General features: G+C 44.2%; 1 protein-coding gene across 2 annotated transcripts in view; it reads right to left on the bottom strand.

Annotated features, from left to right (window-relative positions):
- Positions 1-5921: 5921 nt before the first annotated feature.
- Positions 5922-21109, bottom strand: part of PEBP4 (phosphatidylethanolamine binding protein 4) — a 266550-nt gene continuing 251362 nt past the window's right edge. For both annotated transcript variants that reach the window (XM_077919540.1, XM_028708311.2), the window contains exon 7: positions 5922-7358. In XM_077919540.1, the coding sequence (XP_077775666.1) occupies positions 7267-7358 (92 nt within the window). In that variant the 3' untranslated portion in view covers positions 5922-7266. The remainder of the gene's footprint in view (positions 7359-21109) is intronic.

The raw sequence follows: 21109 nt of genomic DNA on the forward strand, positions 1-21109 counted from the left end.
AGACCCTATCTGCCTGCAGACTGTCTCGCCAGAGTGGTGCATGCTCTGGTTATCTCCCGCTTGGACTACTGCAATGCACTCTACGTGGGGCTACCTTTGAAGGTGACCCGGAAACTACAACTAATCCAGAATGCGGCAGCTAGACTGGTGACTGGGAGCGGCCGCCGAGACCATATAACACCGGTCTTGAAAGACCTACATTGGCTCCCAGTACGTTTCTGAGCACAATTCAAAGTGTTGGTGCTGACATTTAAAGCTCTAAACGGCCTCGGTCCAGTATATCTGAAGGAGCGTCTCCTCCTCCATCGTTCTGCCCGGACACTGAGGTCCAGCTCCGAGGGCCTTCTGGCGGTTCCCTCACTGCGAGAGGCCAAGTTACAGGGAACCAGGCAGAGGGCCTTCTCGGTAGTGGCTCCCGCCCTGTGGAACGCCCTTCCAGCAGATGTCAAAGCGATAAACAACTACCTGACATTCAGAAGACATCTTAAGGCAGCCCTGTTCAGGGAAGTTTTTAATGTATGATATTTTAGTGTTTTTTGGTTTCTATGGAAGCCACCCAGAGTGGCTGGGGAAACCCAGCCAGATGGGTGGGGTACAAATAATAAATTATTATTATTATTATTATTATTATTATTATTATTATTATTATTATTATCGTGCACATTTTTGTAAAAAATATTGCATTTTAGTGCATTATTTCCACCAATATATTCATTTTTATGCCCATTTCCCCCTAATATTATATGCATTTGGTAAACATTGTTTGGTGGGAGAACTGCATTGCAACTGCATATTTGGATAAATGTGAATTTTGAGGGATGGTTGTGTTTTGGAAATTGTGAATTAGGTAAATTCATCTTTAAATCGGAAATTAATCAGATTTCTGCCTCAGTCACAAAAAGCTAAAGATCCCACCCCTCACCATAGGACGGGACTCTACAGGCCATTTTCATCAAGCACTTCTTCAATCCCACTTCTAAATGTAGCACTGAGTTGCTGAAACCCAGTATAGTTACTTATCACTACAGCAAATTACTCTGTAATAATTAACTGCCTTTGGTCTCACCACGTCTGTGTAAATTGCTACTATTCCCATTTTACAGTTGGGGAACTGAAGCTGACAGATGTGAGGAAGTGCTGGGAATGTAACCCTTGCAAAGTCAGGCCCCAGGACACTTTTGGGTGAAGGTTGACCCCACTTTTCACCACAGAACACAGCTGAGTGGATTATTAGTCCTCTTCCTCAGCCTGGTACTTTTTTGGCTGCCAGGGGATTTTAAGGACTCTTTTCTGGCCCTTGCTTTGTCCTCCCTCCCCCCAGTCTTCCCCCCCACTCCAATTTCTGGGGACCCATAAGCAGGGCCATCTTTAGCAGATGCGGCGCTGGGGTGAAATATCCACCCAGTGCCCCCAAATTACCACGGATAGTGTTGGGGTGGCCATAGCTGTGCACTGCCAGCCATCGGGGGGGGGGGTGCAACTCTCCCCCATGCCGCTGCGGGAGAGCGATCCCTGTAGAGGCTTGGGAGTGAAGTTGCACCCCTCCCAAGCCTCCTCGGGAGGAGAGTGTTCCTCCCAAGGAGGCTTGGGAGGGAAGCTGCGCACCCACCAGCCATATGGTTGGCGGGGCACAGCTTCCATCCTAAGCTTGGCGGGGTGCAGCTGGTGGATGTGCAGGGAAAGAGGAGGCCACTGACAAAGCCATGCAGCTCCCCCACTTGCTGGGGAGCCAAGGGAGGCCGGCACCCTGGCGCGATGCACCACTAAGCCCTATGGGAAAGACAGCTCTGCCCAAAAGGCCCTTTGAGTCTGACTGCCAATGGAAGTCTTTGCCAGAAATTTGAGTGCTCCAGGCCTTTCCTATTGTCCCATCAAGTTGCCAGTTCACCTCGCCCTATGCTCCATGACTCTCCTGTCAGCTGCTGAACTGAGCCTTTACCCAATGTGGCACAGTCAAATCAAGATAGAGGTAGGATGTGACCACATATCTCCTGGATGCAAGGCCAACTCTGTCAAGACTATCTGATGGGACCACACTACTTCTCAACACTTGCATTTTTGAAAATGGCTTCTACAGACTTATGTCAACCTGACTATGGACTTTCCAAAGCCATCTCATTGGCCACAATAGACAACAGCATGATAGGCTGGTTCATGTCTACCCATTCTGACTTATGTCTTCTATTCTAGTGGAAATTGCCATAACTAATGACTTCCCTGTGAAAATATATTACAGGGACTGTGTTATTCCTCACCTGTTGAGGTTTTACTATGAAGTTTTCTAAGACCTCATCCTATCTCCTTGATTATCAATAATACCATATTCCTAATTATTCATGCTTTGTGGTCATTCTCATGTCCATGTATTTCAAGTCCATTCTTTGACTTCCCTGTTGCTCAGGAGAATAGCAGAAAAGAAGCATGCACTCTGACATACTGACAGACATTAGCAAAGAATTAGACTGAGGCAAAACAGAACATTTTAAATGGGTGCATATAATATGTTTGTTGGAGTGGCTGCCAAATCAATCTGACCGAAAACCTCAAGGATTTTCAAATTTAATTGATTTGTTCTTTAAATGTATTTGTGATCTGAAATGTCTTCAACACGAATATATGAATGCGTCTTACTCTGCACATGCACAAGCATTTTAAAATATGTCTCACACTCCAGACAATACAGAATATAAGTAACAAGGATGGCAAACCAAACCCCACTCACCTGGGAATGTGCCCCATTGAATTCAATAGGACTTACTTCTGAATAGCCATGGTTAGGATTGCACTGATCCCAGTTGATGCTCTGATGCGCAAGGCTGCTCAGAAGTAAGACCTTGTGGGTCACTCCATGCAGTGGGTTGTATCCAACTAACTTCTCCTCAGACCAGGCCCATTGAAATTAATGGACCTAGGTTAGCAATGTTTATTAATTTCAATGGGTCTACTCTGAACATTGCCATTTTTCTCTGTATCACAATTAGAAGCAAAACAAGAAAAAAGGGACAGGGATAGTTTCCTAGAGAGTTAACATCTGACTCTCCCAACTCCCTTTCTCTCCAAAGTAAACATGCTCACCACAAGGAATTAAAGGCAGAGAGGAAAGGATGACTATAGTCTGACGACAGGATGTCAACAAAGTGTGACCTTTCATTTCTACTGGCTCCTCAGCCTTAATCTGAAACACCAATTACACCCTCTACGAATGATAAATATAAAAAAGAGAGGTCCCACTTTAGCTGACTTCCATGACATGCTGAACTGTCATTTCCTCTTGCTTCTAATTTTAACTCACAAAGCAACTAGGGTTGTGTGTTTTGGACTTTCTTCCTCTTTGCTTGTGGTCTGTTACAAGCCAAAGCTTCCTCTTTCCCTCATCTATGCTAAGAACCAGTCCTTACGAAGCTTGCATCACTCTGGAAATGGAATCATGACAGACATTCATGAGACCTAGAAATGTTGTGGGTCGGAAATGCATATCATGCTATTTCAGCTTACGGCACTGTTTCCTTTCTAAGCTGACACGAGAGACCCAAGTGGCCCCAGGAAGCAAGGAACGCGTAGGCCAAGGCCTGGCTGGTTCATCAGCTATGGCCATTTCTGGACCAGGCTCACCTGGTCACTATTATCTATGCCCCAGAATACAATTAGATTAGGGCAATGTTCTTTGTGTGGGGCTGCTCTTGAAGATGTCCTGGAAGCTGCACCTAGTGCAAAACGCTGAAGATTAGCTGCTATATCATATTTCTAGGTGGAGTCACAATACCCCAATCCTTCAGGAGTTGCACTGGCTGCCCCCATGGCACCATGCCTTATTGAAGGTTTTGACTTTAGTCTACAAAGAGCCAGTGTGGTGTAGTGGTTAAGAGCAGTGGACTTGTAATCTGGTGAACCAGGTTCGCTTCCCCGCTCCTCCACCTGCAGCTGCTGGGTGACCTTGGGCTAGTCACACTTCTCTGAAGTCTCTCAGCCTTACTCACCTCACAGAGTGTTTATTGTGGGGGAGGAAGGGAAAGGAGAATGTTAGCCGCTTTGAGACTCCTGAAGGGGAGTGATAAAGCAGGATATCAAATCCAAACTCTTCAAAGCCCTGAATAACTTGGGACTCCAAATGCTTGTTGGAGCACCTTCTCTAGGATGTTTCAGCCTGGGCTCATTGGGAGAAGCTCTGCAGGTGGTGCTACAAGTCAGCACCTTCTTCATTGTGGCACCCCAATTATGATTGCCCCCCTCAGTCTTGTCTTTCCAATACCAGGTGAAGACATACTTATTCACTCAAATATTTGGGAGGAAATGAAATAGTAAGGCCATGTTGGACATTTAGTATGTGACAATCTTGACCTTTGTGGTGTATTATATGATGTTTTAAGATTGTATGTGTTCTTGTAAGATTTTTGTGTGGTTTTATATTTTGTACTCTGCATTCTTTGGATGAAGGATGGTTTAGGAATATGCTGATGCTGGATGATGATGTTAAATTGTCTTGGGCTCTGTTCTACAACCACTGGAACATAGCAGCTTTCAAACAAACACCTGACGTTTCTGCTTCTTAGATTTTTCTACTGGTTATAGAAGCCAATAGTCATCTTTCTAAATCTAGGTCTGTAGATGAAAACACAAGCATGACTTGGTTTTTCATGCTCTGGAACTAATATGCTGCTCTCTCTTATCATGTCAGAGTTCCTGGGGAAGGGGGCAAAAGGAGGATACCAAAACATGGTGGGGAGAGTGTTCACTGAAGAAAGCATGCACCTGTAAGCTGCATGTTTTGATTGATGGCCTTGCTGTGACAATTGTGTGTTATCCATAATTGTCGGTCCTGTTAGGATGACTGAGTCAGCAAGGCTCTGCTAGGCAGAAAGACACTTTTCCTCCTGAAGAGAAATCACAGGAAAGTGCCTTATACCTAAGCCAGTCCATTGGTCTACCTATCTCAGTATTCTCTTCACCAGAAGTTCTTAAACTCCTTCCCCTCCCAGGGGCCTAGCGCTGTCCGCCAGCGTCCAGGGTGAGTGCACATGCGCCAGGCAGGGGCAGAGTGCACTCACTCAGCTCTCACCACTGGGCAAGCAGGGGGCATAGAGGGTGCTCTTCACTTTCCACTTACCCAGCCCTCGCAGATCTCGGGGGGGGGGGTATGTGCCTGGTTCATGCCCTCCCCCCAATGTGCGCCTGGAGCAACGGCATCCCCGACACCCCTGCGCTACACCACTGCCCCCCCACCCCTGCAGACCACTTGAAAATTGCTGAGGGTTTTGTCAGACCGCTTAATAAACTTTGTCATTCTACATTGTAGAGCTTCACTTGTTTTGCTTCTGTATTAAATATGTGGAAAAATAACATGGTATTTTTTTTTTCTTCAGCAACATCATCAAAATCTGATTGAAATTCACAGGTCCTAAGCCAGGCCACTGAAAAGAGCCACTTTAACTGGTAAATGGTAAGAGAAAGATTCATAGATTGCACCAGTGCCCTGATACAATACTCACATGCCAAAGGCCGGGACTTTGCTAACCAGTTCAGTAATCTTACACTGGTCAAAAAAGTCTCAATCTCTGCTAGAAAAAAATTAAGCAAGTGCAGGGTCCAGGACAGATTTCCTTGACTGTTCTGCAACTTTTCCAGCATAGACCATATCAATGGAGTTCATGGACCACCAGCAGTCCACACACCACACTTGGAGAATGTCTTGTCTACACTGATCAACTGTCCAGTCTGTGTTTCAGACCAGTGTCTTTCCCAGCTTTACCAGGGCAGGGCAGGGCAGGAATTGAACCCGGAGCCTTTTCAACAGTCAAGTTGATGTTGAGTATGGTTGATGTTTTACTGTTTTGGCTATGATTTTATATACTGAAACATGCCAGGCGCTGCAAGAATGAGATTGTTTCACAACCCTGGAGTAGGAAAGCTATAGGAAACCAGAGTCAAATCCTGCTGTTGCTTTATTGTGATTGCTGCAATGCATAGTAGGTATTACTACTTGGGGGTGTGGCAAACACACACACACACACACACACACACACACACACACACGGAAACACCATGTCTGGAAAGACAACCATGAAGGGAAGTACTGTAAAAGAGTCGAGGTGGGCAATTTAGTGCCAATGAAATACCTAAAGCAAGAAGCGTCTGTGCAGCTCCAGGACACATGGCTGAAGCTCTGATTGGGCCTTTCAATAATAGTAACAGTTAAAAACAGCCTGGATAGGAAAGAACATTCCTGCTGTGGCTCTTAAAACTTTGTCAGCATTGGATAGAACTCAAATGATTTGAAAGGTCTCCAGTTGTTAAAGATATTCTGTCTTCTAATACTGCTGCTACTTAGATGATGATATTTTGTGGGTTGCACTAGAGGTTCTCTCGTTTATGCCTGACTTAAGAAATAATTAGTCTGAGACCAATTCGTATTATTAAACACGCTGAAGGCTCATGCATGCTTACCTTGTGCCCTATTCTTTCTAGGCACAGGTCCGTGTGTTAAAGTTTGGTGTCTGAGCACAATTTCCCCCCACTCTGGAGCTTTCCCCAGGAAAACTTGCTTTTTAAAGCTGAATTGGAGAAACTGACAATTTGGGTTTTCCATTGTTTGCTGTTTGCTCCAATTCAGCTTTCAAGAGCATATTTGAAAAGCTTCGGAGCAAAGAAAAAAAAGGGGGGGGGGGCACTCCTGCATGGAGCTGTAGAGCCTGGAAAGAGCAGAGGAAAGGTAAGTGTGGCTAACCCTGCGTGGGACACGTGGGACCAGTGGATTCCAGAGCCATAAGCTCCACTCTCTTTTTATGCAAACAGTGCTAGTATAAAGGGAGCCCAACCTGGCTTGCTGGAAAATATGCATGGTTATGATTTCAAGACCCATCCTCCAGGAATCTAGCTGGTTAGTGGCAGAGATGGGTGTGAGATAATAGGTTAGTTAGAAAAGCAACTGCTGGAACCAGACTGTTCTCATTTTGATCCAGGCTAATATAAAAAGAACCCTAAGGACACATTCAGCTCCACACAAGTCCTGCAGATTCTGCCTCCATCCCATATACTGCAAAATGTCTGGAAAGCTAGAGTCTTTTACATGTTACTCTTCATGCCAAAGTGAACTAGACGAAGGTTGGAATTGTAAGACTAAATCACAGCAACATCTATGATGTCCTCTGAGCTGGCAAGTCACACCAAGAGCCTGGTGCTGCATGGAGATGATTCACTCTTAGTTTTCAAAGAGAAAAAGGGACCAAGCCAAGCATTTCAGCTGAAAGGGGAATATTGCTGCCAATCTTGCTAGTTGTTGTAGTTCTTAGTGATAAACTGGGTTGAAGCCACAGGGGTCCCAAGGTGAGAGTAATCCACAAAGTTCTCCATGTCCCAGGAACCTGGAAAGGGAAGAGAAATGACAAATTCTTACTCTTACTCAGGATCAAGCTACATGTGATGATGGACAAACTACCTCAATCACATATCCAACAGGAGCACAAGTAGAGCATCACCTGGATCCTCCCTTTGCTTCTGATCATCTGGAACCTCTTCAACTGTTGGAGGTTGGCAGAGAAGAAATGTGTCCTGACATTTGGGGGTGGGAGAAAGCAGACAGACTGTGGGGAAGTAAGCTGTGCGTGGCGACACGGTTTAGCTCAGGGGTCACCAAATTTATTGGACCAGAGCACACATTTTGAATTTTCAGAAAGTGCTGTGGGCATCAGTCACAAAATGGATGCAATGGGGAGCATAACACAAAATTAGAGAGTACACTCATTTCAGCTTCCACCACCACACTGCTGCAAACAGCCTCAAGCTTACCATGGGAAGTTCAGATTGTGGTAGTCACATAATACTGTATTGATTTCTCTCTCACACAGTGATGCTGTTGCCGTCTAAGGTCACAACCAACTTGCCATTAAGTTTGGGCCTAGCTGTTTCATTTTTAATCTAGTCCGGGGCTAGATTTTACTTGGGGAAAGACTCCTGAAAACTCATGTTTTCCCATTCATTCCTCTAGTCAGCATTTCGTGTCGTCTCCACCTCCTTCTCTGTCCACTTGTCACAGCCAAGTTGAGCAGGCACATTCAGTCACACACACCCTGGAGGCATCTTTGTGCTAGACTCAAACTTCCAGACCTGCACACAAATGAAGCACCAGTAACCGTGGAAGAGGAGGAGCGAGCCTGCACATTGTTTTCCTTTTTCGAAATCTCATTTTGCAGGGCTGCAACAATCAATGGAAGTAAGTGGCATGCAAATTCAAGACCCACAAAGCCGAGAGGAAAAGGCAAGGATAAGCTAATCAAGAGGAGGGCTTTTAAATGTGTATCAAGGAATGACATCTACCCTGGTGGACAGCAGGGTCCAGAATCAATCTAAATTGAAGGCAGTATGTTGAGGACAAGAAGGAATGATTCTAGATTGGGGAAAACCTACATGTTAGTGTTACAAACAGGTTTGTGTGTTCACAGCCTGTGGGAGAAGAGGACAACCAGTGATTTTTAAATGAAAAACGTATTTCCCTCAAGCTTCTAATCCCATGACCTGAGAACCATGGACAGAGAACAACAACAACAGAGAAACAAGAAGTGAAATTGTATCTAGTCTCAGAGAGCTTGCTTTCCCGCCCATTAATTTGCTTGGGCAGCCATGGCTGCAACATTCTGTGAAGAAGTCACAGGGTGAGTCATGAAGTACGTATGGCTTCAAGGCCAAATTCTGCACAAGGGGGAAAGTCCCATTTCTTCTTCATTCATCAATAAAGCTGGCATTGGGTGGGGCTAATTTTTACCATGAAAGCTTTGTATAGATGAGGGGGACATCCTTCTCCCCACCTGCTGAGGCTTCATTGCCCCAGACACTTTTCACCCAGACCAACTCTGATACCGACTGCAATAGCTCCTGCTCCTATTTCTTCAGCTGAAGGCAGCAGGAAACTGCACATTTCATGTTTAGAGCTTTAAGGCCCTAAAGACAGAAATGCGCACACTGCAAATTGCTCTCATTGTGGCGAAGCTTTCCCATTGCTTATGGTGCCTTTGACTGTTCATAAGAACACAAGAAAAACCTTTGTGGATACACCAAAGGTCCATCTAGGCCAGTATCCTGATTCCCAGAATGGACAAGTAGGTCTTCTGGTTAATTCCCAAGCAGGACACAAAGGCAGTAGACCTCTCCTGCTCTTGTTTCACAACAGGTGCTGCTCAGAGACATATTGTCTCTGAACCTCAAGGTTCCACATGGCCATCATGGCTTAAAGGAACTTGACCATGAGCCACTAGGTCAAACCTTGGCTAAGCTTAGTGTACCATGGCACAAAAGAGACCAGCAAAGCAGCCACAAGCTCCTCTCCAGAAGCCCGCAGGCACATGCAGTCTAATTAACCAAGCCATTGTACAGGGATATAACTTGGGGGTTGGGGTGGGGGGGCACCCGCCCCCCTAAAACAAGTAAATCAATACAAAATACTTGAGGTTCTGCCCCCCAGCATAAAGCCTGCCCCCCAATAAATCCTAGCTACGCCCATGCCATTGTGTATTTTGCCTACACTTCCCACTGGTGTACACGCAACAAACATATCTATTGCTTAAATTGTCAAGCTCAAACTTCCTAATCTTTTAACTATAGAAGCAGCTAATCAATAGTAGGTCAACTCCCATTGACCCACAATAAAGAATAGGGTAGAGGCCCCCAAAACATTGTCCTGCCTCAGTTACATTTAATTGTTAAGAAAAATATTGCCATGTGTTAGATAAAATGGCAGGGAGGCGGGAAATGACAGTAAGGTAGCTCAGTTCTTTTAATTCATTTCCTTCAAGCAGTGGAATTGGTAAAACTGCAGCTTCCGCCTAGACTCACCAGTGCTTAGCATCCTGGGAACTAAAGTCATTTGATTACAATCTTGACACATGACTGGGCTAGACCTTGGGTCTTCGTTTGGTTGGAGACTGGTTGTTATGACCCCATTCTTCTCCTTCTGCACCTGTCCATGCTGCCTTCCTTGTGATTGTTGCTGGGCCAGGAAGACTGCCTGCTTTATCTAAATTCAGATCTTGAGGTTTAATGAACATAACAAACCAACCCTGCAGCTCTTGCAAAACAGTGAGCAAAATTTGGTTGCTTCATCATCTGCCTCCAAGGCAATGAGTCCAGCAATGAACAAGCAAGGATGCAGCTGAGTTCAAGTGCCTTCCCTTTGCTGCCACAAACTGAAAGAGGAACCAGCCGAGGTACATGCCTCTGCGTGTCTGGTGGCTCCTTGTGGCTCAGTGCTGGAGAGCAAGAGCAAGGAGCTTCTATGCACTGCTGTTCTGCTACTAAATGAGAAGAAAGCCCCTGCTCTACAGCAATCCTTGTTTCTTGCTCCCTCCATACAAAGTTGGCAGTTTTGGGTTAACCCCAAGGAAGTGTCAGTCATGGAGCTTAAGCTGCTCCCATAATTGGGAGAGTACACATTGTGCAATGTCAGTTCATTCACTTTCCCCAAAGAGTCCTCCATTCTTTACTGAGGGAGCAAACTCAAATTATAGCAGCAATTGATTCTGCATCTGGCTTGCTGCATGCATACACACCATACATTTAAAACACATTTAAAGCACATGAATTTCCCCCAAATGAACCTGGGTAATGTAGTTTGTTAAGGGTGCTGGGAGCTGTAGCTGGGTGAGAGGTAAACTACACTTCCCAGGATTCTTTTTTGGGGGAGCGGGGCGGGGCAGGGAGGAAGGTGCTTTAAATGTCTGGTGTGTATGCAGTCTAATTGAGCTGATTCACCTTGCATTGTATACAAGCAGAAAAAGCAACTTACCAAGTTCCATGCAAAATAAAAAAAAATGTCATGTGAGGTTTTCCTCACATGACAAAGAGGAGACTCCCTTTTATGACCTCTCACAATCACATATCTGAGTTGTGGTGTGCAATGACAGGTACCATATTTAGTACTTGCCAACTTTGACCCTTACTCATGCCATCAAATGTGGTATTGCAGAGAGATTGCTTAGTTTGGACACCTGAGTTTTCATTGAAAGCCCCTAATAATCTATAAAATTCACTGAGCGGACCAGCACTTTGTGTACTATAAAAGGGTACTCACTACTATAGGGGTTTCAAAATTGGACTGGGGTTTAGATTAGTGGGCCCCCTAGGAATGTGTAGGTTAATGCCTCACACACCTCAGAGGCATAGCACTTGGAAATAGGAGTTCCGGCATTAGCCCCTTTGACCGACAGGCAATGTTGGCTAAGAATACAATAAATACGATGTGTTTGGCTTTCTGCTCTTGCCCGGTCAATAGTGCAGCATCCTCTGCATGCACTGACAGCTTCATCTCTCCAGTTCAGCAAAAGAAAACCCAGTCCCTTAGTTGAGAAAGACTCTCAGGGGTGTGGATTCAAATATGGCTTCTCAGAGTCTTGGCCTAGTCCCGACAATCACTAATTACAAATGGGGCTGAGGATAGAAACCTAACCAGTGCCATCAAATAGGTAAACATGTTTATACTCAACAGACCACTTTCCAGTTTAAGGATGCATCCAGCCTCTTATCAATCTCTACGTTTCCATGGAAGCTGGAAAAATTGACTGGGATGTGGGGAGTAAGTGTGGGATGTGAAACACAGCAGTCAAGTCCTCATTCCTAGAGTGGGCATGCAAGGGGATGCTTGGTTCAGCCAGTAGAAAACTTCCTGTTTCCTCCTGGGCTGGGACAAACTCCCTCTGCATGTGACTAAAGATGGGCGTGACCTTACCTGCCCAGGTGACAAAATAGATGCTGAACTAGATGGGCCATTAGCTCATCTTATGTTCTTAACCCTTCTGCCAAAATGGCTAGATGAGGGTGAAGCAAAGCGATGCACTGTATGTGCTGGAAAACTGGTGATGGTGGTGCAAAGAACAATTAAGTAAGGGAGACTTGACCTAATGCTAGGTATTTGATATGGGTTCATAGAATAACAGAATCATCAAATTGTAGAGTTGGAAGACACCATGAGGGTCATCTAGTCCAACCCCCTGCAACACAGGAACATGGGGCTCACACCCATGACCCTGACAGTGGCATAGCGTGGGTTGTCAGCACCCGGGGCAAGGCAAGTAATTTGCGCCCCCTAACCCGTGGATTTGCGCCCCCTAACCCATGGATTTGCCCTAACCCCAGATGTTGCGCCCGGTGCGGCCGCCCCCCCCCGCCCCCCCCACGCTACACCACTGGACCCTGAGATTAAGGGTCTCATACTCAACAGCGACTGGGGTAATGGATGTTTTTTAAAAAACCTTTCCAATATTTCAGGGGTGGCCAACTCCCAAGAGACTGCGATCTACTCACAGAGTTAAAAACTGGCAGTGATCTACCCCATTTTTGGGGTTCAGGTCAAAGTTGTTGAGCTGCTTTGGGGGGAGCCAGTGATCTACCACAGATGTCCAGTAATCTACTGGTAGATCATGATCTACCTGTTGGACGTGCCTGCAATATTTCATTTCATTCCTTTAAATATTTGACCTTATAAAAAACAAGGCATGAGACGCAAGCTTCCCTGCCTCCCTCTGACAAGCCCACACTTGCTTGCTGAAGTGGGAATTCAGTGAACTCCTGCCCTCTTCCCCAATCCCGCCTTACAGAGCAGAGATTGAGTTCTCTCTCTCTTGTGAATATGTTACAATCCTTATTGCTTTGATATGAAATGGCCAACTCATTCACTAATCTTGGGTGTTGGTGACTCACTAGAACTCTTTAATAACCAAAAATGGGTCGGGGTGGGAAAGAAGGAAGGAAGAGTGAGCCACTGTAGGTCAGAAGAGCTGAAATCCATTCTGTGTCTGAACAATGAGGGACTTCACACTTGGCTTGGCCCGTGGTTGGAGCTCATTTCCTGCAGAATTATATCATAGTGTCTTGCCCTTATCTGAGCTCTTACTCAGCCTAAGAAGTTGAAAACATACAGCAAACATCTGCTCTTTCCATTGCTATCGTTTCTATTGAACAGATGGCAATAGTGAAGCACAGTGGGGAGAGAACTGTTTTGTCCAAATCATAATAGCCAAACTGTAAATAAGAGCAAGAGGCCCAATGTTTGGCATTTGGGATGATAATGAGTATTGATGCTCCCAGGATGATGCAGATTCTGCTCCCATTCTGCTAACATACAACTACTTTTAGTAAAATCCATCTTCTTCTCAAGGCCCATGATAGTGCCAAGTCCACTACCATCATACAACTTTCTTCCCTTGTTCTGCCTGCCACAGCAACACTAACCAGTATCTTGAGGCTGAGATTTATCCATTGCACAGTTCTGCTCTTCACTGCTTGTCACAGCAATCCTGCAGTTCTTTTGCAGCCTACTTGCTGTGTGTTTTCATCAACCATTTCTCATATTATGAACTGGATGTCTCTATCAACATTTCATTGCTTTGAACAAAACAGCTGACCTCTTCAGCATGAGCCTGGCTGTGGTATCACTGTGCAAATCCAAGGTCATGTTACTAAGCATGCAGACACAAGAAGAATGGGCCCAGAAACCATCCAGCATATAGCTTTGCAGGCTATAATATCCTGGATGTTGACTCTCACCACTGATAGAAGAACTCACACAGTCACAGTCATACTTTGTCCTGGTATCAGCAGAGTTGGTGCTTTATAATTTATCTGTCTCATCATTGGGACTCTTCTGGGTGAAAGGGGTCCTGAAGCTTTTCTGCAAAGATTAATGATGTCCCAGTGGCGGAAGGCGGGAATCCTTTTTGCCATTAACAGTACCTAGTCTTGTGTCGTTTTGATTACACTGCTGAACACACTCATGTTGTAGCCCAGTTCATTTAACTTGAGGAGACTGCCAAGTGGTAACCCCTACTGAGAAGCTAGCTGGTGAGTTTGGATGATGTTCTAGGAATTCCTTATACTTCTACTTAATTCCTTTTAAATTCTCCAATTCCAGCTGCATAGGCAGAAATACTGGGCTCATACAAGTGTTGGCTGTGAAGGTCTAAAGGGACCGGGAGAGAATCAGTTTTAGAGCATGCCGCCATGGTTTATGACCAGCTGATTTCTTCTGGAACAACATTAGCTAATTCTAAAAAGACTGCACAAATAATGGTAGTTCTACAGCAGCAAAGGTTTGCTTATATTAAGATTATCTTTATACAGTCATTTACATATAACAACAATTCACCAGTTGAGGAGTGGGGACCCAACAGCAGAGAAAAACTATGATGACATTATGCTGAGGTAAACATTATGGCTCCTTGGGATGTGTACTTAGAAGATAATGGAAACACATTTCATTACATCACCACCTTACATTTTTAGGTGCATACTTAAAACATAAAAGCTAAAGGATCCCTGACCGTTGAGTCCAGTCATGGATGACTCTAGGGTTGTGGCACTCATCTTGCTTTACTGGCCAATGGAGCCGACATTTGTCCACAGACAGTTTTTCCGGTTCATGTGGCCAGCATGACTAAGCTGCTTCTGGCGAAATCAGAGCAGCGCACGGAAACGCGGCTTACCTTCCCGCCGGAGTGGTACCTATTTATCTACTTGCACTTTGATGTGCTTTTGAACTGCTAGGTTGGCAGGAGCAGGGACCGAGCAACGGGAGCTCACCCCGTCGTGGGGATTCGAACTGCCGACCTTCTGATCAGCAAGTCCTAGGCTCTGTGGTTTAACCCACAGCGCCACCCGTGTCCCTATACTTAAAACATACTAGGGATAAATAAATAAAAATTATGTGAGCTGACTCCTGTAGCTAACCATAACCTATCCCAAAGTGATCTTTGCATTAATTCTTATCTTTAGTATGATCCACACAGGGATGCCCTATTCAAATTCTCACCAATGCAAGTCTCAGGATGTATGGAAGCACAGTGTGGTAGCTGGCTCTGCCCTAATCAGGGAAGCTGCAGTCTTGGTATGTAGCTCACTAAAATCCTCACTGGGTTTGGGATGCTCCAGTATCTACAGAATGCAGTTTATTCATACACACACATCTTGAACTATACAGCAGCAGAAATCCCTTTTAGCGAGAGGGCAAAGTGATCTTTCTATCTCAACTGCAGTCAAATAATCTTCTATTTTCATTTACTTTTCTCTATGCTGCTGAATGTGTCAGCTCACATTACCCCTGAAAAAAACTACAAATACATACAGATTCACCCTATCCAGAAAAAATCTCACACAGCTTGCTAGTATGCCGAGGACATATCAATCATAATTGCTACAATTCTGCAAAGAGTTCTTTGTCTTTAACTTCCTTCAGTTAGTGTCACTTTCCTCTTTCCATTTCCCACTGATTTAATGAAGTATTTAAATTAAAGACCAACAGAGGCCACAGTTTAGTGCCCTCTTCTGGACACTTGAAACTTTAGGAATGTCTGCCATTAAATTTTTCTGAAGCCTTTGCGTGATGAAACTTGATTCCCCATCACCACCTGGACCCTTGTTTGTACTGGAGATTAAAACTGTACATTATTTTAAAATTGTATTTATTTTATACTATTTTATTTTATTGATGTTCTTTTATGCAAGCAGCTCTGGGGTCTTTATGATAAAAATAAAAACCTCTACAAAAAAAGAAGTTATGTCTATCATTAAAAGTTCAGTCTGTTTTGTGAAATGGAATTTTCTAGACTTGGAAAATAATATTAATAATATAAATGTAGAAAAACCTTTACTTGAATTTTACATTCAGTGTACATGAAAGTATTTTGGAAGGAAATTTAATTACAGAAGTATCTATGATCTCATCAAAGAAAGCTATGGTCATAATATTGGGCACAATTATATACAACTAAGTTTCAATGAAATTAATAGGACTTTACATACATAATTACAAGCAGTACTTTTGGCCAATGTTAATATGTAGTATTAAATTAGGGCTTGCTCAAAGGCAACGTTTCCCATGTCATTGAAGACATGAGGCGCTGTAAGTATTAGCATTCCTTGTGGTATGAGTGTTCATTGTAACAGGGCCATTGTCTATTACACACCACTCTTCTCCAAGAGAAACTGATCTGTCCAAAGAACAGAATGCAAAAACATTCACAACTCGCCTCTGCACCTGGCACCCAGCTACTCAGTCAGCGAACTGTGGGAGAATGTCTCTTTCCCAGGGGCATAGTGGGGGGGGGGGCAGAGGGAGCCTGGCCCTGGGTGTGAATTTTTGAGGGGGGCAAAGCAGGCGCCCCTAGTGGTGCCCAGCCCATTGGAGAACCCAACCCTGGTGGAGACTGTGCTGGGGGTGCCAGCATGGGGGCTCCTGCTCCCTGCCCACCAAGAGCTCTGAGACTACCATCATCGGGATGGGGCAGGGGCCTGCTTCAATAAATGCCCCCACTGCTAATATGCCTAAGACTCAGTTGCGTTTCATTGGCCGGACTATGCTTTTCAAATGGAAATATATTATTTATAGTCCACCTGTTGCCCTGCAGAGTACAGATCATAACAATAATTCCTAGATCCTTCTTAATCTCAGAGTATTTTTAAAACCATGCTTGATATTTAACAGTTTGTCTTGCAAGATCAGATAGAATATGCTAAGTCAAGGTTGCTAGCTCAACTCCCACATGGTTCTTGGGTCTCAGTATCGTCACAGCAATGGATGGTTTTATTTGCCAATATATCTCCAAGTAATTCATTGGATTCTATTGTCTTTTTATATTTCTGACAACAATGTAAAAGTCACTATGTGATTTTTATCTGCCTTTACTGGTATAGAAGTCAAAATACAATGTTGGGCAAAATGCTTCTCAATGGACCCATATGGTGGATGATCAGGTCATCTGTTTCAACAAATTTGATCTAAAAAAAAACACCCTCATAAATGTACTCTGTGAATTTGGCAGAAAATTCTGAGAATAGCTTTATGATTCAGCAGTGAAAAAAAGCTAAAAATAATCTTACATCAAGTGTTTTAGTAGCAGAGCCTCTTTGGTGAGAGTCAACATCCTGGCACAGCTGTTTGACAACTTATAATACTAATGTACTACATTATTCCAAAACTGTAGACACAAGAAAAATCCACAGTTTAAAAGCTCAACAGCCTGTAGCTGAATGATACTGCAATAGGATTATAATATTACCTTTTTAAAAGGTTTGATACAGAAACTTTTGGGAGTTGGTTTTTGCTACTAGTCTTGTACTACACAGAGTCTTCTCTCAGTTTTCTGTGCTTTTGGCTGCTTTTGGCAGAGAAGCTATATCTGACATACAGAGAAGTAGTAGGGAGTGTCAGGTCTTTGATATCCCATTCTTGGGAATTCTTGCCGGACAGTAAGATTGCTGTAATTCTTTTTTCTTGAAAAAAGTAAGGCAGATCTCCTTAAATAACTCTGTCAATGGATATGCTGTGCCTTGTGTACACGGATGCCTTCTTCAATCCCTTCTCAAAGTATGCCTTGCTAATGCTAGGAAGCAGGGCAATCAAGCAACTTTTCTCTCCATCCCTTCCCAAAGGAAACTTTTAGCACCATTCTGTGGCTCTGTGTGCAGTTAGATGCACTTTGTTGTTGTTTAGTCGTTTAGTCGTGTCCGACTCTTCATGATCCCACAGACCAGAGCACGCCAGGCACTCCTGTCTTCCACTGTCTCCCGCAGTTTGGTCAAACTCATGCTGGCAGCTTCAAGAACACTGTCCAACCATCTCGTCCTCTGTTGTCCCCGTCTCCTTGAGCCCTCAATCTTTCCCAACATCAGGGTCTTTTCCAGGGAGTCTTCTCTTCTCATGAGGTGGCCAAAGTATTGGAGCCTCAGCTTCAGGATCTGTCCTTCCAGAGAGCACTCAGGGCTGATCTCCTTAAGAATGGAGAGGTTTGATCTTCTTGCAGTCCATGGGACTCTCAAGAGTCTCCTCCAACACCATAATTAAAAAGCATCAATTTTTCGGTGATCAGCCTTCTTTATGGTCCAGCTCTCACTTCCACACATCACTACTGGGAAAACCATGGCTTTAACTTTGTTGGCAAGGTGATGTCTCTGCTTTTTAAGATGCTGTCTAGGTTTGCCATTGCTTTTCTCCCAAGAAGCAAGCGTCTTTTAATTTCGTGACTGCTGTCACCATCTGCAGTGATCATGGAGCCCAAGAAAGTAAAATCTCTCACTGCCTCCATTTCTTCCCCATCTATTTGCCAGGAGGTGATGGGACCAGTGGCCATGATCTTCGTTTTTTTGATGTTGAGCTTCAGACCATATTTTGCGCTCTCCTCTTTCACCCTCATTAAAAGGTTCTTTAATTCCTCCTCACTTTCTGCCATCAAGGTTGTGTCATCTGCATATCTGAGGTTGTTGATATTTCTTCCAGCAATCTTAATTCCAGCTTGGGATTCATCCAGCCCAGCCTTTCGCATTATGAATTCTGCATATAAGTTAAATAAGCAGGGAGACAATATACAGCCTTGTCGTACTCCTTTCCCAATTTTGAACCAATCAGTTGTTCCATATCCAGTTCTAACTGTAGCTTCTTGTCCCACATAGAGATTTCTCAGGAGACAGATGAGGTGATCAGGCACTCCCATTTCTTTAAGAACTTGCCATAGTTTGCTGTGGTCGACACAGTCAAAGGCTTTTGCATAGTCAATGAAGCAGAAGTAGATGTCTTTCTGGAACTCTCTAGCTTTCTCCATAATCCAGCGCATGTTTGCAATTTGGTCTCTGGTTCCTCTGCCTCTTCTAAATCCAGCTTGCACTTCTGGGAGTTCTCGGTCCACATACTGCTTGAGCCTTCCTTGTAGAATTTTAAGCATAACCTTGCTAGCATGTGAAATGAGTGCAATTGTGCGGTAGTTGGAGCATTCTTTAGCACTGCCCTTCTTTGGGATTGGGATGTAGACTGATCTTCTCCAATCCTCTGGCCACTGCTGAGTTTTCCAAACTTGCTGGCATATTGAGTGTAGCACCTTAACAGCATCATCTTTTAAAATTTTAAATAGTTCAGCTGAAATACCATCACTTCCACTGGCCTTGTTATTAGCAGTGCTTTCTAAGGCCCATTTGACTTCACTTTCCAGGATGTCTGGCTCAAGGTCAGCCACCACACTACCTGGGGTGTACGAGACATCCATATCTTTCTGGTATAATTCCTCTGTGTATTCTTGCCACCTCTTCTTGATGTCTTCTGCTTCTGTTAGGTCCTTTCCACTTTTGTCCTTTATTATGGTGATCTTTGAACAAAATGTTCCTTTCATATCTCCAATTTTCTTGAACAGATCTCTGGTTCTTCCCATTCTGTTGTTTTCCTCTATTTCTTTGCATTTCTCGTTTAAGAAGGCCTTCTTGTCCCTCCTTGCTATTCTTTGGAAATCTGCATTCAATGTCCTGTATCTTTCTCTATCTCCCTCGCATTTTGTTTGCCTTCTCTCCTCCGCTATTTGTAAGGCCTCGTTGGACAGCCACTTTGTTTTCTTGCATTTCATTTTCACTGGGATGGTTTTCGTTGCTGCCTCCTGTATAATGTTACTAGCCCCCATCCATAGTTCTTCAGGCACTCTGTCGACCAAATCTAAATCCTTAAACCTGTTCCTCACTTCCACTGTGTATTCATAAGGGATTTGATTTAGATTGTATCTTACCGGCCCAGTGGTTTTTCCTACTTTCTTCAGTTTAGGCTTGAATTTTGCTATAAGAAGCTGATGATCTGAGCCACAGTCAGCTCCAGGTCTTGTTTTTGCTGACTGTATAGAGCTTCTCCATCTTTGGCTGCAGAGAATATAATCAATCTGATTTTGATGCTGCCCATCTGGTGATGTCCATGTGTAGAGTCGTCTCTTGTGTTGTTGGAAAAGTGTGTTTGTGATGACCAGCTTGTTCTCTTGGCAGAACTCCATTAGCCTTTGCCCTGCTTCGTTTTGAACTCCAAGGCCAAACTTGCCAGTTGTTCCTTTTATCTCTTGATTCCCTACTTTAACATTCCAATCCCCTATAATGAGAAGAACATCCTTCTTTGGTGTCATTTCTATAAGGTGTTGTAAGTCTTCATAGAATTGGTCAATTTCAGTTTCTTCAGCACTGGTAGTTGGATTACTGTGATGTTAAAAGGTCTGCCTTGGATTCATATCGAGATCATTCAATCAGTTTTGAGATTGCATCCCAGTACAGCTTTTGCCACTCTTTTGTTGACTATGAGGGCCACTCCATTTCTTTTACGGGATTCTTGCCCACAGTAGTAGATATGATGGTCATCCGAACAGAATTCGCCCATTCCCGTCCATTTTAGTTCACTGATGCCCAGGATGTCAATATTTATTCTTGCCATCTCATTTTTGACCACATCCAACTTACCCAGGTTCATGGTTCTTACATTCCAGGTTCCTATGCAATATTTTTCTTTACAGCATTGGACTTTCCTTTCGCTTCCAGGCATATCCGCAACTGAGCATCCTTTCGGCTTTGGCCCAGCTGCTTCATCAGCTCTGGATCTACTTGTACTTGCCCTCCACTCTTCTCCAGTAGCATGTTGGACGCTTTCCGACCTGAGGGGCTCATCTTCCAGCGTCTTAACTTTTATATGCCTGTTGTCTTTGTCCATGGTGTTTTCTTGGCAGGGATACTGGGGTGGCTTGCCGGTTCCTCCTCCAGGTGGATCACGTTTGGTCGAAACTCTCCACTATGACCTGTCCATCTTGGGTGGCCCTGCACGGCATAGCTCATAGCTTCTCTGAGTTATTCATGCCCCTTCGCCACAGCAAGGCAATGATCCATGAAGGGGAGATGCACTTTAGTCTACTAGTTTCAACAGGACTGTAGCTTGCCTAGCTCTCTGTTTGTGTGGATTTTTGATGCTGAGAATTTTTGACAAGGAGTTCTCTGTAAGCTATAATAACTTTACTCTGCTTGTTACTCAGCCCCAATAGAAGAATGATAACCTTCCAGATAACCTGTTGACTTGATGCTTTTTTTATTTATATGTTGCAAGTTTGAAAGCTGTAGGGAACATTGTGGACAGTTTGGGAACTCCTGCTCTTGAACATTGGCTGTTTGCTTCAAATTATATGCCTCTCAAGCCATATATGCCCTGATTCTGGGGGGCTGCCTCAGCCCTACAAACTCCTATTGAAATAATAAGATCATTTCTCTGCATGCAGCCTTTTATCTGATCAGGAGCTGTCTGGTGTAGAAAGCTCTTTGATAAAGGCATCTCAATTCTGTTAATCACTGAGGCACA

This window comes from Podarcis muralis, chromosome 15, assembly GCF_964188315.1.
Source record: "Podarcis muralis chromosome 15, rPodMur119.hap1.1, whole genome shotgun sequence".
Lineage (NCBI taxonomy): Eukaryota > Metazoa > Chordata > Lepidosauria > Squamata > Lacertidae > Podarcis > Podarcis muralis.